The 15,000-nt window shown below is 42.8% G+C and overlaps 1 protein-coding gene across 1 annotated transcript in view; it reads right to left on the bottom strand.

The window, feature by feature from the left end:
- Positions 1-2,811: 2,811 nt before the first annotated feature.
- Positions 2,812-15,000, bottom strand: part of LOC127006516 (blood vessel epicardial substance-A-like) — a 119,562-nt gene continuing 107,373 nt past the window's right edge. The window contains exon 3 of the mRNA XM_050876468.1: positions 2,812-4,110. Within this exon, the coding sequence (XP_050732425.1) occupies positions 4,075-4,110 (36 nt within the window). The 3' untranslated portion in view covers positions 2,812-4,074. The remainder of the gene's footprint in view (positions 4,111-15,000) is intronic.

Below are 15,000 nucleotides of genomic sequence, written 5' to 3'. Positions count from 1 at the left end.
TAGTTTTCACGCAGGAAAATCTAACAACCATTCCGGAGAGAGTTCAGGTATATGAGGGCGAAGGGAACGACAAGTTGAGGGATGTAATCATCTCTAGGCAAGTAGTCCAGGATGAAATTAGTAGGTTGACGAAAAACAAATCGCCGGGCCCAGACGAAGTATTCCCAAGGGTGTTGAAAGAGTACAAGGAGGTCCTCAGTGGCCCGCTTACCGATATCTTTAAGATGTCGGTAAATTCTGGGTATGTGCCCAATCAATGGAAAGTAGCTAATGTGACGCCGATTTTCAAAAAGGGAGACAAGTCAGCCACCTCAAATTATCGCCCAATTAGCTTAACATCAGTTGCAGGAAAGATATTGGAGTCAATTATAGCCGGGAGCATTCGGGACCATCTAGAAAAGCATAATTTAATTCATGATTCACAGCATGGGTTCACAAAGGGCAGGTCTTACCTTACTAATCTGTTGTCCTTCTACACTAAAGTAATCGAGGCGGTTGACCGAGATGAAAACTGACATATTATATCTAGATTTCAGTAAAGCGTTCGACAAAGTCTCTCATCACCGGCTATTACTAAAATTACAGGCTCACGGCGTAGATGGGAAAGTTTTGAACTGGATCAGGGCGCGGCTTAGTGGTAGGAAGCAGAGAGTGCAAATCAATGGTAAAAAATCTGAATGGGGCAGTGTTACGAGTGGAGTCCCTCAAGGGTCGGCGCTGGGTCCTCTGCTTTTTATTATTTACATCAATGACTTGGACACAGGAATTAGTAGTGATGTCAGCAAGTTCGCAGATGATACCAAGATCGGTAGAGTAATCCAATCAGACAGGGGCGCTAGGGTTCTCCAGGATGAGCTTGACAGACTATATGATTGGGCGGGGAAGTGGCAGATGGAATTCAATGTCGGGAAGTGTAGCATTCTGAGTGTAGGTAGGAATAACCCCTCACACAATTACTCATTAAATGGCACTCCTCTAAGTAGGTTTGGGTGTGAGAGAGACTTAGGAGTCCTAGTGAGCGCTGACCTCCGTCCTAGAGCTCAATGCATTCAGGCTAAAAATCGTACAAACAGAGTACTTGGTTTCATCTCAAGGAGCGTAAGCAATAGGAGCGCTGAAGTCATCCTCAAACTTTACTTGGCACTAGTTAGACCTCATCTTGATTATGCAGTTCAGTTCTGGTCCCCCTACTATAGAATGGATATCAAGATGTTAGAATCTGTACAAAGGAGGATGACAAAGATGATTCAGGGGGTGAGAAACTTGCCTTATGAAGACAGGCTGAAGCAGTTAAATCTACACTCTCTAGAAAGGCGAAGGTTGCGAGGGGACTTGATCGAAGTCAATGAATGGATGAAGGGCTTTAATAAAGGGGATGTCAATAAGATTTTGATAGTAAAAGAGCCAGGTAGGACGCGTAGCAATGGTTTTAAGTTAGACAAATTCAGATTTAACAAAGACATAGGCAAGAATTGGTTCGCCAATAAAGTGGTGGACGAATGGAACAGGCTTGGGAGCCATGTTGTGGGTGCCAATATCATAAATACATTCAAGAAGAGGTTAGATAAAACCATGGATGGTGAGGTAAGGTGGGGTTGAGTGTACAGGAGCTGCCTTGTATAGGCCAACCGGCCTCTTGCAGGCTCCTTACGTTCTTATGTTCTTATGTTCTTATAAGCTCAAAGGGCCAACGGATCGGAGATGAGCACCGCGGCCACACATAGCTTTAGCGTATGCCCCCACCTTTGCCTTATAAGAGGCCAGACGGCCTACGCAAGGCATCTCCTGAATATATGGGTTGTTCACCAAATTCCCTTCCCGCCCATAAACGCATCTAAACTCCACATAAAGCTTTCAATTGAGATTACCTCAACAGCAAACTAAGCTCTCTCTATCTCTCTCTCTGTCTCTAGTCATAATCATGATAATGTTGATGATGATAACAACAATAATAATGATAATAATAATAATAATAATAATAATAATAATAATAATAATAATAATAATAATAATAATAATAATAATAATAATAATAATAATAATAATAATAATAATAATAATAATAATAATAATAATAATAATAATAATAATAATAACAATATAATGTTAATATTAATAATCAAAATAACAATCATCATCATCATAATCATCATCGTCATTATCGTCATTTCTATCATCGTCATCATTTACGTAGTTTTTCTTATTTTCCTCCTCCCTCTGCTCCTCCTCCTCCTCCGTAAACTTCTCTACAGCACCTAACTTTTCTTTTTCTTCCTCTCCCCACGTTTACCCTTTGCCTCCTCCTCCTCCTCCTCCTCCTCCTCCTCCTCCTCCTCCCTCCGCCCGGCGCGTGGAGTGTCCTTCAGATATACATGCGCCGCAGGACACGTAGGGCTCCCGAGGGCTTCAAGAGGACTAATAAAGAGGGGCTACTTAACCTCGCGTCCTCCGTCAGCACTCAGCACTTCCAGACGCTCACCCAGCGATATACAGCACCATTCAGCATCCCTTAGCATCTTCTAACGTGTACCAAGCGACGCCTAGCACTCTTTAGCACCTCTTAGAGCATCTTCACCTACACTGTAGGTGAAGGTGCGATATGCTGTAGGTCCTACAGCATATCGCCGTCTTCTTTAGTACATTCACCAAGTATCAACATCTTTCGTATGGGTAGTCGCCACTTTGTGTACCCTGCCACTCCAAAAATATGGTTTCAGAAAAAGCGGGCTTTTTTTTTTCTTTGCGCCCTGTAAAAAAAAAAAAAAAAAAAAAAGCAAAAAAAAAAGCAAACGATTGACAAACTTGGCGCCTCACAGTCCTGTAAACCCTCGTAGAACTTTAACTTACCCTGACGGGATCTTGCACATCTGAATCAACATTTACTCAGCGCATCTTGGCATATCTCTAGGCCTCTTTTAGTGAACACATCCTATCATACCTAACCCATTCCAAACACATCACACAATATCCAAAGCAGAATAGAAATACTTTATGGCTGCTCGTTGCGTCAGCGCACATCTCCGTTATACTAACCCTTTAAGCTAGTGGGTAAGAACCCATTACCCCGGGACACAGGGCAAGTGTGACGTATGGTTTGCCACAGCTTACCTTCCCCAGGCATCCATTCATCGACCAGGCCGGACGTGAGGATGAACAACTGGGGTGCTGCGCCCTGACTGCCCTGACCGGGATCGAACACAGGCCCGCCGATTCGTTGCTAAGCGTGTTAACCATTTCACCACGAAATAAATACACCGATCACATAGTACCCCATCATCATCATCAACAGCAGCAGAAGAAGGGGCACCATCAACAGCATTACAATCCAGCAGCAGCCATTATTAGTCCATTGTAAACTGTCCATTGCAGTGTATACCAATGGCTCTTGACTCTTTGGTGTATACGTTCTCAGCTTCCTCCAGCAGAAGCTTCGAATTTCACATCTCCACTTAACTGTTCATCTGTTATCCGTCCTGCACGTAATTGGACATGTCCGCGTCCACTATTTACTCTCAGTCACCATAATATCTCCCAGCCTTGTATGTCCCTTCACCGCGGCACGCCTCCCGTCAACACCGCCCAACTCCCAGCAGCACAGCTGTGGCAGAGTCCAGCCTTCATCAGCGCGCCTCAGCAACAGCCATTAACCCGACGTAACAACATTAAACACACCTGACTGGGCCTTGACTGAGCCATCGTGCAGGTGAAGGGGTAACACCTGTTGACTGACCTGTTATGTTCGTTAAGGCAGAGTTCAGGTGAGTGGTGGTGGTGGTGGTGGTGGTGGTGATAGTGGTGGTGGAGTAGTTGGTGGAGGTGGTGGTGGAGTAGTTGGTGGAGGAGGTGGTGGTTGTGGTGATGGTGGTTCTCGAAGTTGTTGAAACAATAGTTATAGTAAAAGTTGTGGCAGCAGCAGCAGTAGTAGTAGTAGTAGTAGTAGTAGTATAATTAGAAATACTTGTACCCGTTTTCTTATCATAACATCATAAACAATTCTAATAACGACAATAACAACAGTAACAACAACAACACAAGATAACAATAACAGGTAGTAATCGGCAGGTAACCCAAACACTACCTTTGAGTCCTCCCAGCCAGCGCACCACGTACCTGTAAGAGACAACAACAGCGTCAGGTGAGAGGGAATGGGAAAGAAAAATCATAATAAGATAACAAACGAGAGAGAGAGAGAGAGAGAGAGAGAGAGAGAGAGAGAGAGAGATTACGGGAGTGTGAAAATATGCAAGGAGAGTGACACTTAGAGACAGGCACAGACAGACAAGTCGACAGGCAGACAGACAGACACACACACACAAAGATAGGCAAATGCAAACGGAAAGACAGACACACGACAGACAACAGACAGACACATGCACACAGCTGTCCCGTTTTCAAGATTTAATATTTGGTCTTTTGTCATCTCGTAATCTGAACTGGATACTTCATATCTCTTCTCTTGCTAAGTCAGCTTCTTCATTCTGTATTGTCTCCACAGTTCTTTTCCCCTTCCAAGATGCTATCCATATGCAAGGTGCTTGTCTGCCCTCGTATGGAGTATGCATCTCATGTGTGTGGGGGCTCCACACACACACACACACACACACACACACACACACACACACACACACACACACACACAGCCCTTTTGGACAGATAAGAGTCTAAGGCTCTTCGTCTCATCAACTTTCCTCTTCTTATTGACAGTCTTCTACCTCTTAAACTCCGCCACAATGTTGAATCTCTTTCTATTTTCTATCGATATTTTCATGTCGACTGCCTTTATGAAGTTGCTAACTGCATGCCTTCATATCCAGATCTCTCTATCCAAATCCCCTGCCGTGGGTCCGCTGCACATGACCTACTTTAGCTCAACCCTATACTATTCAAATCCCTTATGCAAGAGTTAACCAGCATCTTCATTCTTTCATCCCTTTCACTGGTATACTCTGGAACAGCCTTCTTTTGTCTGTATTTCCTCCTGCGTACGACGTGACTTCCTTCACGAAAGGAATATCAACACACGTCTCCAGCCAACTCTGAATTTTTAATTGGAAGTTTTCTACCTTTTTTTTGGGGGGGGGAGTAACGACAAAGCGGACTTTTTTCTGTATCTTTTTTTCTTGCCTTTGAGCTTCCTCCTTTGCTGCAGAAAAAAAGACAGAAGCAGACAGATAAAGGTAGACAGAGAAACACACACACACACACACACACACACACACACACACACACACACACACACACACACACACACATACAGACAGAAGGCTTCAACTCCCTGCTCGGTAACTTCAGAGAATTACCTGAGCAATAAAACACCTTTACAACTATGGTGGCGACAGGGGAGAAGAAGGGAAGGCGAGATGGGAGAGGAGAGAGGGAAAGGAGGAGGGGGAAGGGAGAGGGGAAAGAAGAGAGAGGAAAAGGGATAGGCGAGCGGGAAACATGGAAACATGGAAACATGGAAACGCAGGCAACAGAAAGCCTATTGGCTCATTACGAGGTTGCCCGCTTTGGTGATTTAATCGACAGCCTGGAAGCCTGGGGGAGCAGATGAAAGCACTCGACATTGAGGAGCAGATGAAAGCACCTCGACATTGAGGAGCAGATGAAAGCACCTCGACATTGAGGAGCAGATGAAAGCACCTCGACATTGAGGAGCAGATGAAAGCAACTCAATATTCAGTTTACTCCCGACGCAGCGAAGTGACGGTCGATTCTATATTTGAAGGAGTTGATAGTATTCGCATTTACTACTTCTGAAGGAAGATTGTTCCAGTGACGGATGACTCGGTTTGAAAAGAAACTCCTTCCGATGTCTGTGTTACATCGACTAGACTGAATGGGTAAACCGTTATTTCTAGTTCTTAGGTTGGTTTGCAATTCAAAGAATTTGGAGTAATCGACGTTATTGAATTTTTTCAGATACTTGAAGACTTGAATCATATCTCCTCGTAGGCGTCTTTTCTCTAATGTAAAGAGATTGAGTCGCTTGAGTCGTTCCTCGTACGGTTGAGCCCTTAAGGTTGGTATCATTTTCGTGGCGCGTCGCTGAATCCTTTCCAGTAAATCAATGTCCTTTCTGTAATTAGGAGACCAGAACTGTACTGCATACTCGAGGTGCGGTCTTACCATGGAATTATACAAGGATAGCATCACGTCTGGCGTTTTACACTCGAAGTTCCTCGCTATGAACCCGAGCATAGTGTTGGCTTTGTTGTATGCTTTTTTACAGTGATTCGCGTGTTTCAGGTCACTGCTGATAGTGACTCCAAGATCCTTTTCCTCCTGCATCGCTTGCAGAGGTCTCCCATTCATGATGTATGTGTGGTTACTATTTCTGGACCCAATGTGCATGACGTTGCATTTGTCAACATTAAAGGACACTTGCCATTTTTCCGACCATTCGATAACGTGATTGAGGTCTTTCTGAATGATTTCGCAGTCGGTCTTTGTGAGGCCCTTTCCCCCCACCTTAGTGTCATCAGCAAATTTCGATATTGTGGATTTCAGTCCTGCTTCGAGGTCGTTGATATATATGATGATGAGAATGGGTCCCAGCACTGACCCTTGAGGCACTCCACTAGTGACTGGAAGCCAATCGGAAGGCTGTCCGTTGAGTAGTACTCGTTGTTTTCTGTCGGTGAGCCAATCTCTTATCCACGCGATCAGATTGGCTCCAATGCCCGCCGAGTGCAGTTTCTTAAGGAGTCGCTCGTGCGGTACCTTGTCGAAGGCTTTCTGAAAGTCCAGGTATTTAACATCACTGGGGCTGTGGGCATCCCAGAGAGGAGAGGAGAAAGAGGAAAGGGGCGGGGAGAGGGGAAAGATTAAAAGAGGAGAGAGAAGAGGAGAGAGGGGAGAGAAGGAAGAAAGGGGAAGAAGTCTTGGAGGAAACCTACAGAGAGCGGAAACGGAAGAGCAGAAGAAAAATATAGAGGGAGTGGAAGACTGGGAGGGAGGAGGAGAAGGAGGAAGAGCAGGAGAGGGAGGAGGAGGAGGAGGAGGAAGAGCAGGAGAGGGAGGAGGAGGAGGAGGAGGAGGAAGGAGGAAGAGATAAACTACAGAGGAATGCAAGAATGGAAAACGGAATAGAATGTGGAAAGAGAAAAGTTACAGAGGGAAGTGGGTGATGAAGGAGGAGAATGTGGAAGAGTGAGGAGGAGGAAGAGGAGCAGGAGAGCAGGGGAAGCAGGACGGTTTATGGAAGAGGAAAAGGAGGAAGGAGTAGGAATAACGACGATAAAAATGATGGAAGAGACAAGACGGAAAGCAGAAAGAGGAAAAGAGAGATGAAGTATCGTGGAGCAAAAAGGAGGAAAAGAAGAGCAGGAGTGGAAAATGAAAAGCGGAAAAAATGGAGAAAAAGGGAACAGGAAAAGCAGCAAAAGGAGAGAGCGAGAAGGATTGATGATCATGGAGTGGATGGAAGCAATTACTGGACAGAAATGGAAAACTGAAAGAGGAAGAGGAGGAGAAGGAAAATAAGAAGAAAAGCTAAGAGGAAAAAAAGGGGAAACTGGAAGAGGAAGAGGTGGAGAAGGAAAATGAAAAGAAAAGCTAAGAAAGAAAGGGAAAACTGAAAGAGGAAGAGGAAGAGTTGAGGAGGGAGATAATGAAGGGGAAGTGGATGATAGGGGAAATTTCAAAGACGAAGAAGTGGATAAAAAACAGAGAAAGGGAAAACTGATAGAAGAGGAAAATAAAGAGTAACAAAAAGGAGGATAAGAGAACAAAGTTAAAATGTAAGAGGAAGAGGTGGGGAAAAGGAAGAACTCAAGAGAAGGAAAGAGGAAAAAAAGGAAAGAAGGGGAAAAGGAAGAACAGAAGAGAAGGTAAGAAGAGGGAAGAGGAAAACTGAAAAGGGAAGAAATGGAGAGAATGACAGACATAAGTAAAAGTTGAGAGAGAGAGAGAGAGAGAGAGAGAGAGAGAGAGAGAGAGAGAGAGAGAGAGAGAGAGAGAGAGAGAGAGAGAGAGAGAGAGAGAGAGAGAGAGAGAGAGAGAGAGAGAGAGAGAGAGAGAGAGAGAGAGAGAGAGAGAGAGATTTACAGACCCCATGGTCCAGACTTGGTGGTCTGTCTAAACCCTAAGTGATTTTACATTAATCAGAAGACTCCAAAACGTTGCACTTCTAGTTGATATTGTTGAAGGAAGTGACGGTCGAGCTTATTTTGAAGGAGTCAATCGTGTTACACTGACCACTGATGGTGGAAGCTTATTCCATTCTCTGCACTACAACGTTGGTGAAGAAAATTTTGTGCAGTCTGAATTTACTTGTCTGCATCTGAGTTTTACGCCATTGTTCCTCGTGCAGACTGTCATCGATCATAAACAATGTTGATCTGTCTACATTCGTGAAACCATTAAGTATTTTAAAACATTCGATCAATTTTCCTCGGAGGCGACGTTTCTCAAGAGAGAACATGTTAAGGGTAAGCCTTTCTTCGTAGGATTTGTTGCGCAAGGAAGGGATCATTTCGTTGCCCGACGCTGAACACCTAATTTAGCAATATCCTTTGCATGGTGGGGGACCAAAACTGTACCGCATATTCCAAGAGGGTCTGACTAAACTGTTGTAGAGCGGGAGTATTACATCTTTATTCTTGAATACAAAGTTTCTTTTAATGAAGCCCAACATTCTGTTCGCTTTATTTGCTGCATCGATGCATTGCTGTGAGAATTTGAGGTTTGACGCGATTTTGAACCCAAAGTATGTGACACAGTGAACGCTTTTGAGTTAAACGCCGCATTTCGTATTCGAACTTCTTATTTCGTTCCAACTTGAAGGACCTGGCACTTGTCTACGTTAAAGGCATCTCCATCTATCCGACCAAGTTGAAATTTTGTGCAAATCCTCTTGGAGGCTTTGCCTGTCTTCGTCAGTGAGAACCGAGTTACCAATCTTTGTGTCGTCTGCAAATTTACTAATGCGGTTATTGAGTCCAACATCCACGTCGTTGATGTAAATAATGAAGAGCACTGGGCCAAGGACCGAGCCCTGAGGGACGCCACTAGTGACAGGCGCCCACTCTGAGTTAAATCCGTCAATCACTACTCTTTGTTGTCTGTTGCTCAACCAATTCGCGATCCATTGGTTTACTTGACCGTCAATACCTATTTGCTTTAATTTGTAAAGTAATTTATGATGCGGGACTTTATCAAACGCTTTCTGGAAATCAAGATAGACTACGTCCAGTGATTTGGTTACGTCATAAACAGTGAAGAGGTCGTTACAAAAGGTTAATAGGTTTGACAGGCAGGATCTTTTGTTTCGGAAGCCATGTTGTGAGTCCCCAATCAATGAGTGGCTTTCAAGGTAACTCACGATTTTGTCTCTAATTATGCCCTCAAGTAGCTTACCTACAACCGAAGTTAGACTAATGGGCCTGTAATTACCTGGTACTTTTTTGTCTCCTTTCTTGAAAATCGGTGTCACGTTAGCCTTTTTCCAATCTGAAGGGACGATGCCTTGTCGCAAGGACATATTGAATACGGTTGTGAGGGAGGAGAGTATTTCGCTCTTCGTTTCTTTCAGCAGAGTTGGATATACTTTGTCAGGTCCAGGACTTTTATTTGTTTTAAGTGAATGGAGAGCTTTAAGGACTTCATCGGTTGTTATTTCAAAATTAGGCAATGCATGCTCGAGATTTACAATAGTACTGGTGTTGGTGGTAGCGAGAGGAAGACTGTTAGTATTAAACACCGAGGAAAAGTAATTGTTTAAGAGGTTTGCAATGTGTTGGCTGTCAGTCACTAGTGCACCGTCGCTGTTTGTTAAAGGTCCAATACCACTTTTGATCGCCTTTCTGTTGTTTATGTAACTGAAGAAAGATTTCGGGTTATTTGTACAGTTGGCTGCAATATTTTCTTCATATCTACGCTTTGCCTGACCTACTAGTCTTTTACTCGTCGCCTGGCATCATTATAAAGTCTAATGTTCTGCGTGCTTTGTTCTTTCTTTAACCTGTAAAACAATTTTCTCTCATTGACTGATTGTTTAATTTCGCTATTAAACCACGGTGGGCTTTTATTAGTGTTAATTCGCTTCTCGCACAAGGGGACGAATGTGTTCTGCTGAGTGAGTAAGTGATTTTCAGGCTTCCTCTACGTTGCCGTCATCTGATAGTTGTATTTCTGTTAGTTTTGATTTCTACGAAGTTAGCTCTTTTGAAATTGGGCACCTTTACTTTATTTTCAGTCACTGATGATTGAGCTTTGAGAGAGAGAGAGAGAGAGAGAGAGAGAGAGAGAGAGAGAGAGAGAGAGAGAGAGAGAGAGAGAGAGAGAGAGAGAGAGAGAGAGAGAGAGAGAGAGAGAGAGAGAGAGAGAGAGAGAGAGAGAGAGAGAGAGAGAGAGAGAGAGAGAGAGAGAGAGAGAGAGAGAGAGAGAGAGAAGGAGGGGGAAGGAAGAAAAAAGAAAAGAAGGGAAGAGGAGAGGAGAGGAAAGCTGAGAGAAGAAGGGGTTGATAAAGAGGAATAGAATAATAAAAAAAAGATAACAGACGTGAAAACAGACAGACAGGAGGAGAAAGGAGAGAAGAAATAGAAGAGAAGGAATGAAGAGAAAAAGGGAAAACTAAAAGAGGAAGGGGTGGAGAAAGAGGAATACAACGAAAAGCAATTCGGTAGATATAAAAAAATGAGAGGAAGCGGAGGATAAAAAAAAAACAGAAGAGAAGGTAAGAGGAGAGAATTGGAAAACTGAAAGAGGAGGAGATGAATAAAGAGGAACATGATTAAAGGGAAGAAGACAAAAGTTAAAAATATCAGTCAGTGGAAGAATTGGAAAAGGAAGAACAGAAGAGAATGAAAGAGGAGAAAGAGGAAAACTGAAAGAGGAAGAGGTGAATAAAGAGGAACCTGATTAAAGGGAAGAAGATAAAAGATAAAAATATGAGTCAGTGGAAGAATTAGAGAAGGAAGAACAAGAGAGGGAAAGAGGAGAAATAGGAAATCTGAAAGAGGAAGAGGTGGAGAAGAAAAAACAGAGAAGAAGGAAATAGAAGAAAATCGTAAAATTAAAAGAGGAAGAGGATTAAAGGGAAAAAGACAAAAGTTAAAAATATGAGTCAGTGGAAGAACTGGAGAAGGAAAAACAGAAGAGAGGGAAAGAGGAAAAATAGGAAATCTGAAAAAGAGGAAGAGGTGAAAAAAAAAATCGGGAAACGGAAAGTGAAAGAGGAGGATAAAGAAAAATTAACTGGAAAATAAAAGAACAGAAGTGAAAAAAATGAGAGAAAGGGGAGAAGGACGAACATAAAAAAGGAAAGAGGAGAGAATCGGAAAACTTAAAAGCGAAAGAGGTGGATAAAAAGGAATAGCAAGAAAAAATAAGAGGGAGAATGGGAGAAGGCAGAACAGAAGGTATAAGGAGAGGAGCGGAAAACTGAAAGAAGAAGAGATGAATAAAGAGGAATAAAAAAATTAAAAAAACAAGAGGTCAGAATTGAAAACGATGAGAGGAAGGAAAGAACCAAGAATATCAGGAAAGAAGAGAAAGACAGGAATTGAGATGGAGAAGGATAAAGGGAGGAGGAGGAGGGTGAAATAAAGTAAGAAAGGGGAATAGACCAAGTAGTTAATGAGAGAGAGAGAGAGAGAGAGAGAGAGAGAGAGAGAGAGAGAGAGAGAGAGAGAGAGAAAGGAAAAAGAAATAATGGAGGGAAGGTGGAGAAAGGAAAGCAGAAAGGGAGATAAAAAGAGAGAGAGAGAGAGAGAGAGAGAGAGAGAGAGAGAGAGAGAGAGATCCATAAAGTTACACAGATTTTCAGGCCACACAGACCCTAAGACGAGCATCAAAAAGCGCCCTTCAACGTTACCTCTCTGCCTCCTCAACGCTCCTTCCGTCCTGTAACATCACTTTCTTCCCTTATCTCTCAACTCTATTTTCGACTTTTCTTTCCTTTTCTTTATTTCATTCATCTACGTTTTCTTTACTCATCATTCATTTATATTATTTTTCATCGTTCATTTTTCTCTTTTCTGCCTTAATTTCGACTTTTTTTCTTTTCTTTATTTCATTCATCTTCATTCTCTTTACTCATCATTTATTTACATTATATTTCATCCTTCATTTTTCTCTTTTCTGCCTTGATTTCGACTTTTTTTTCTTTTCCTTTATTTCATTCGCCTGCAATTTCTTTACTCCTCAACATTCCTTTTTTTTTATATTTTCACTTCTTCTTCTTCTTCTTCTTCTTCTTCTTCTTCTTCTTCTTCTTCGTCTTTTTCTTCTTCTTCTTCTTCTTCTTCTTCTTCTTCTTCTTCTTCTTCTTCTTCTTCTTCTTCTTCTTCTTCTTCTTCTTCTTCTTCTTCTTCTTCTTCTTCTTCGTCTTTTTCTTCTTCTTCTTATTATTATTATTATTATTATTATTATCATTATTATTATTATTCTTTTTCTTTTTCTTCTTCTTCTTCTTCTTCTTCTTCTTCTCCTCCTCTAAATACCCACTCCTCGTTCCTGTGCGTGTTCTAATCTCCATTCTCTTTTTTTCGTACTACCCTCCTCGTCCTCCTCCTCCTCCTCCTCCTCCTCCTCCTCCGCAATACAACATCACTTCTCTTTTTTTATCTTTTCTCCTCTTCTCTGTTCTCCGCTTTTGGATCCTCTTCGAGTCAGTGTCTTTTCTTCTTTAATATCTCTTTTGACTTTCCTTTCTTTCCTTTCCTTTTTTAATCTACTCCCTCTTCTTTTTCCCCACTTATCCTGTCTCCACATAACAGGACTACTCTCTCTTTCCTCTTCTTTCCTTGCATTGTTTTGGGTTACTCTAAATACGTGTCAGAGTCTTTCCTCATCATTATCTATTTTGCCTTTCCTTCCTCCCTATTCTCTTTCTCCCCCTTCCTCTTTTTTTTAACTTATCTTTTCTCCCCACATTACGGTACCACTTCTGCCTTTCCTCTTCCCTGTTCCCTGCTTTTGGTGCCTTTAAATATCAGTTTCTTTCTTCTTGTCTTTCCTTCCTCCTTTTCCTTCCTTATTTCTCCCTCCTTGTTTTATCTTAGGTCACCGCTCCCTCACTTTTCCCCCGTCTATTTTCTTCCCTCTCCCTGTCTTCCTTCCTCCCTTTCCTCTTAGGTTCTCAACGGTCACCGCTTTCCTTCCTCTCCCTTCACCCTCCCTAACGTTTTTTTTTCCCTCTCCACGCACGTTTTCAAATCAATAACTTCTTGCTTTCTTCTCCTTGCTCCTCTCTTTTACTCTCTTGGCTTTCTCGCTCCCTCTCAACCTCCCTCTCTTTCCTTCCTTTCAGAATTTATATAATTTAAGGTGCGTCCCTGCCGTTTCCTCTCTGACTACCCTCCTTCCTTCCTTCCTTCCTCCTGCCATTACTCACAAAGATAGGAAAAGATATAGGCCAGTTTTCCTACACATGACAGTTACTTAGAACCAGTTATCTACTACCTGTCCACCCCTTCTATGCACATCCCTTTCCTCTCCCACTACTCTCCATCCTTTCTTCCGGCATTATTCACAAGGATACACAAAAAATTCAAGTCTATTTTTTTACAACAAAGGAGACAGGTCAAGGGCACAAAAAAAGGAAACAATAATAAAAAAAAAGCCCGCTATTCGTTGCTCCTAAAGTAGAATAAAGAGTAGTTTTTATACACATGACAATCGCTTCGAACCACTTTTCCATCACCTGTCTACCACGTTCATGTGTCTACAAAACATACATATAAAAAACTGTCATGCTTGCTTAAACTAACAACTGCTTCATTTGTTCAATTCGTACAGAACCTTATTTGAAAGACAGTCTCTGAGAATCTCCTGAAACCAGAATTCTTGTTGTGGGTCTAAACATTTTACTTTCAGAATACGAAAGTACAACATCAGCATTCCTTTCGTTGATCCAAGTATCATATTTAATAGTTCCAGTCACGTCACTACGCCGTCTAAGCCTTAAAAAAGAATGTACATGAAGGGAATGAAGTGTTTTGCCCTTGGATATTCTCTCTCTCTCTCTCTCTCTCTCTCTCTCTCTCTCTCTCTCTCTCTCTCTCTCTCTCTCTCTTGTTTTCCACTTACACTTTATACACACTCTAGGATCACCAGACTCTAACCTTCCCCCACTCCCCCACCTTCCCTCCCTCCCACTCCCTCCCCGGGGCGTGGTAAGGGGCGCGCCGCTCCCCTAGAGTGCTGTGGACTGCTCACGACCCACGAGTTAGCGCTAATAAGGCAAAACTTTACCGTGAATTATAATTTGTTTCCCGCGACTCGCCCGCCCCCTCGAGGCCACACACGTAATCTCATCACCACGCGAAGGACGAGAATGAGGATGAAGATGATGATGACGGTGATGATGATGAGGAGGAGGAAGAAGAGGCGAAGTAGGAGAAGGAAGAAGAGGAGGAGGAGGAGAAAAAGAGGATGGAGTAGATTACTAGAACATGCACAAGGACGAGGAGTGGCTATGAAGAGGAGGAGGAAGAGGAGGAGGAGGAGGAGGAAGAAGAAGAAGAAAAGAAGAAAAAGAAGAAGAAGAAGAAGAAGAAGAAGAAACAGAGAAGAAGAAGAAGAAGAAGAAGAAGAAGAAGAAGAAGAAGAAGAAGAAGAAGAGAGGAAAAAGAAAAAGGAGGAGTAGGAAGAGTAGGAGTAGGAGGAGGGGGAGGAGGAAAGGAAGGAGGAGGAGGAGGGAGGAGGAGGAGAAGGAGGAGGAGGAGGAGGAAGCAATGACTGGGAAAAGAGAGGGGTAGAATGTAATGGCTTAGAAAAAGGAGGAAAAAGAGGAGGAAAGGAGGAGAAGGAGGAGGAGGAGAAGGAGGAAAGTAGGAGAAGGAGGAGGAGGAGGGGGAAGAAAGGGAGGAATTTAAATAAAAGAATATGAATAGCGAGCAGCGGAATGTTAAATGAAGCCAAAAAGAAAAAAACACGAGAATGTGGAGAGAAATGAAGACGAGGAGGAGGAAAAAAGTGTGATGAAAAAGAGAACGACAAGGACAAAGATGAAAGGGAAGAAGAGGGTAAGATGTCAAGGACGAGGAGGGCACC

This window comes from Eriocheir sinensis, chromosome 33 (genome assembly GCF_024679095.1).
Source record: "Eriocheir sinensis breed Jianghai 21 chromosome 33, ASM2467909v1, whole genome shotgun sequence".
NCBI classification, from domain to species: Eukaryota; Metazoa; Arthropoda; class Malacostraca; order Decapoda; family Varunidae; genus Eriocheir; species Eriocheir sinensis.
The sequence above is the reverse complement of the archived record's forward strand: the minus strand, read 5'-3'. Positions and strand labels throughout refer to the sequence as shown.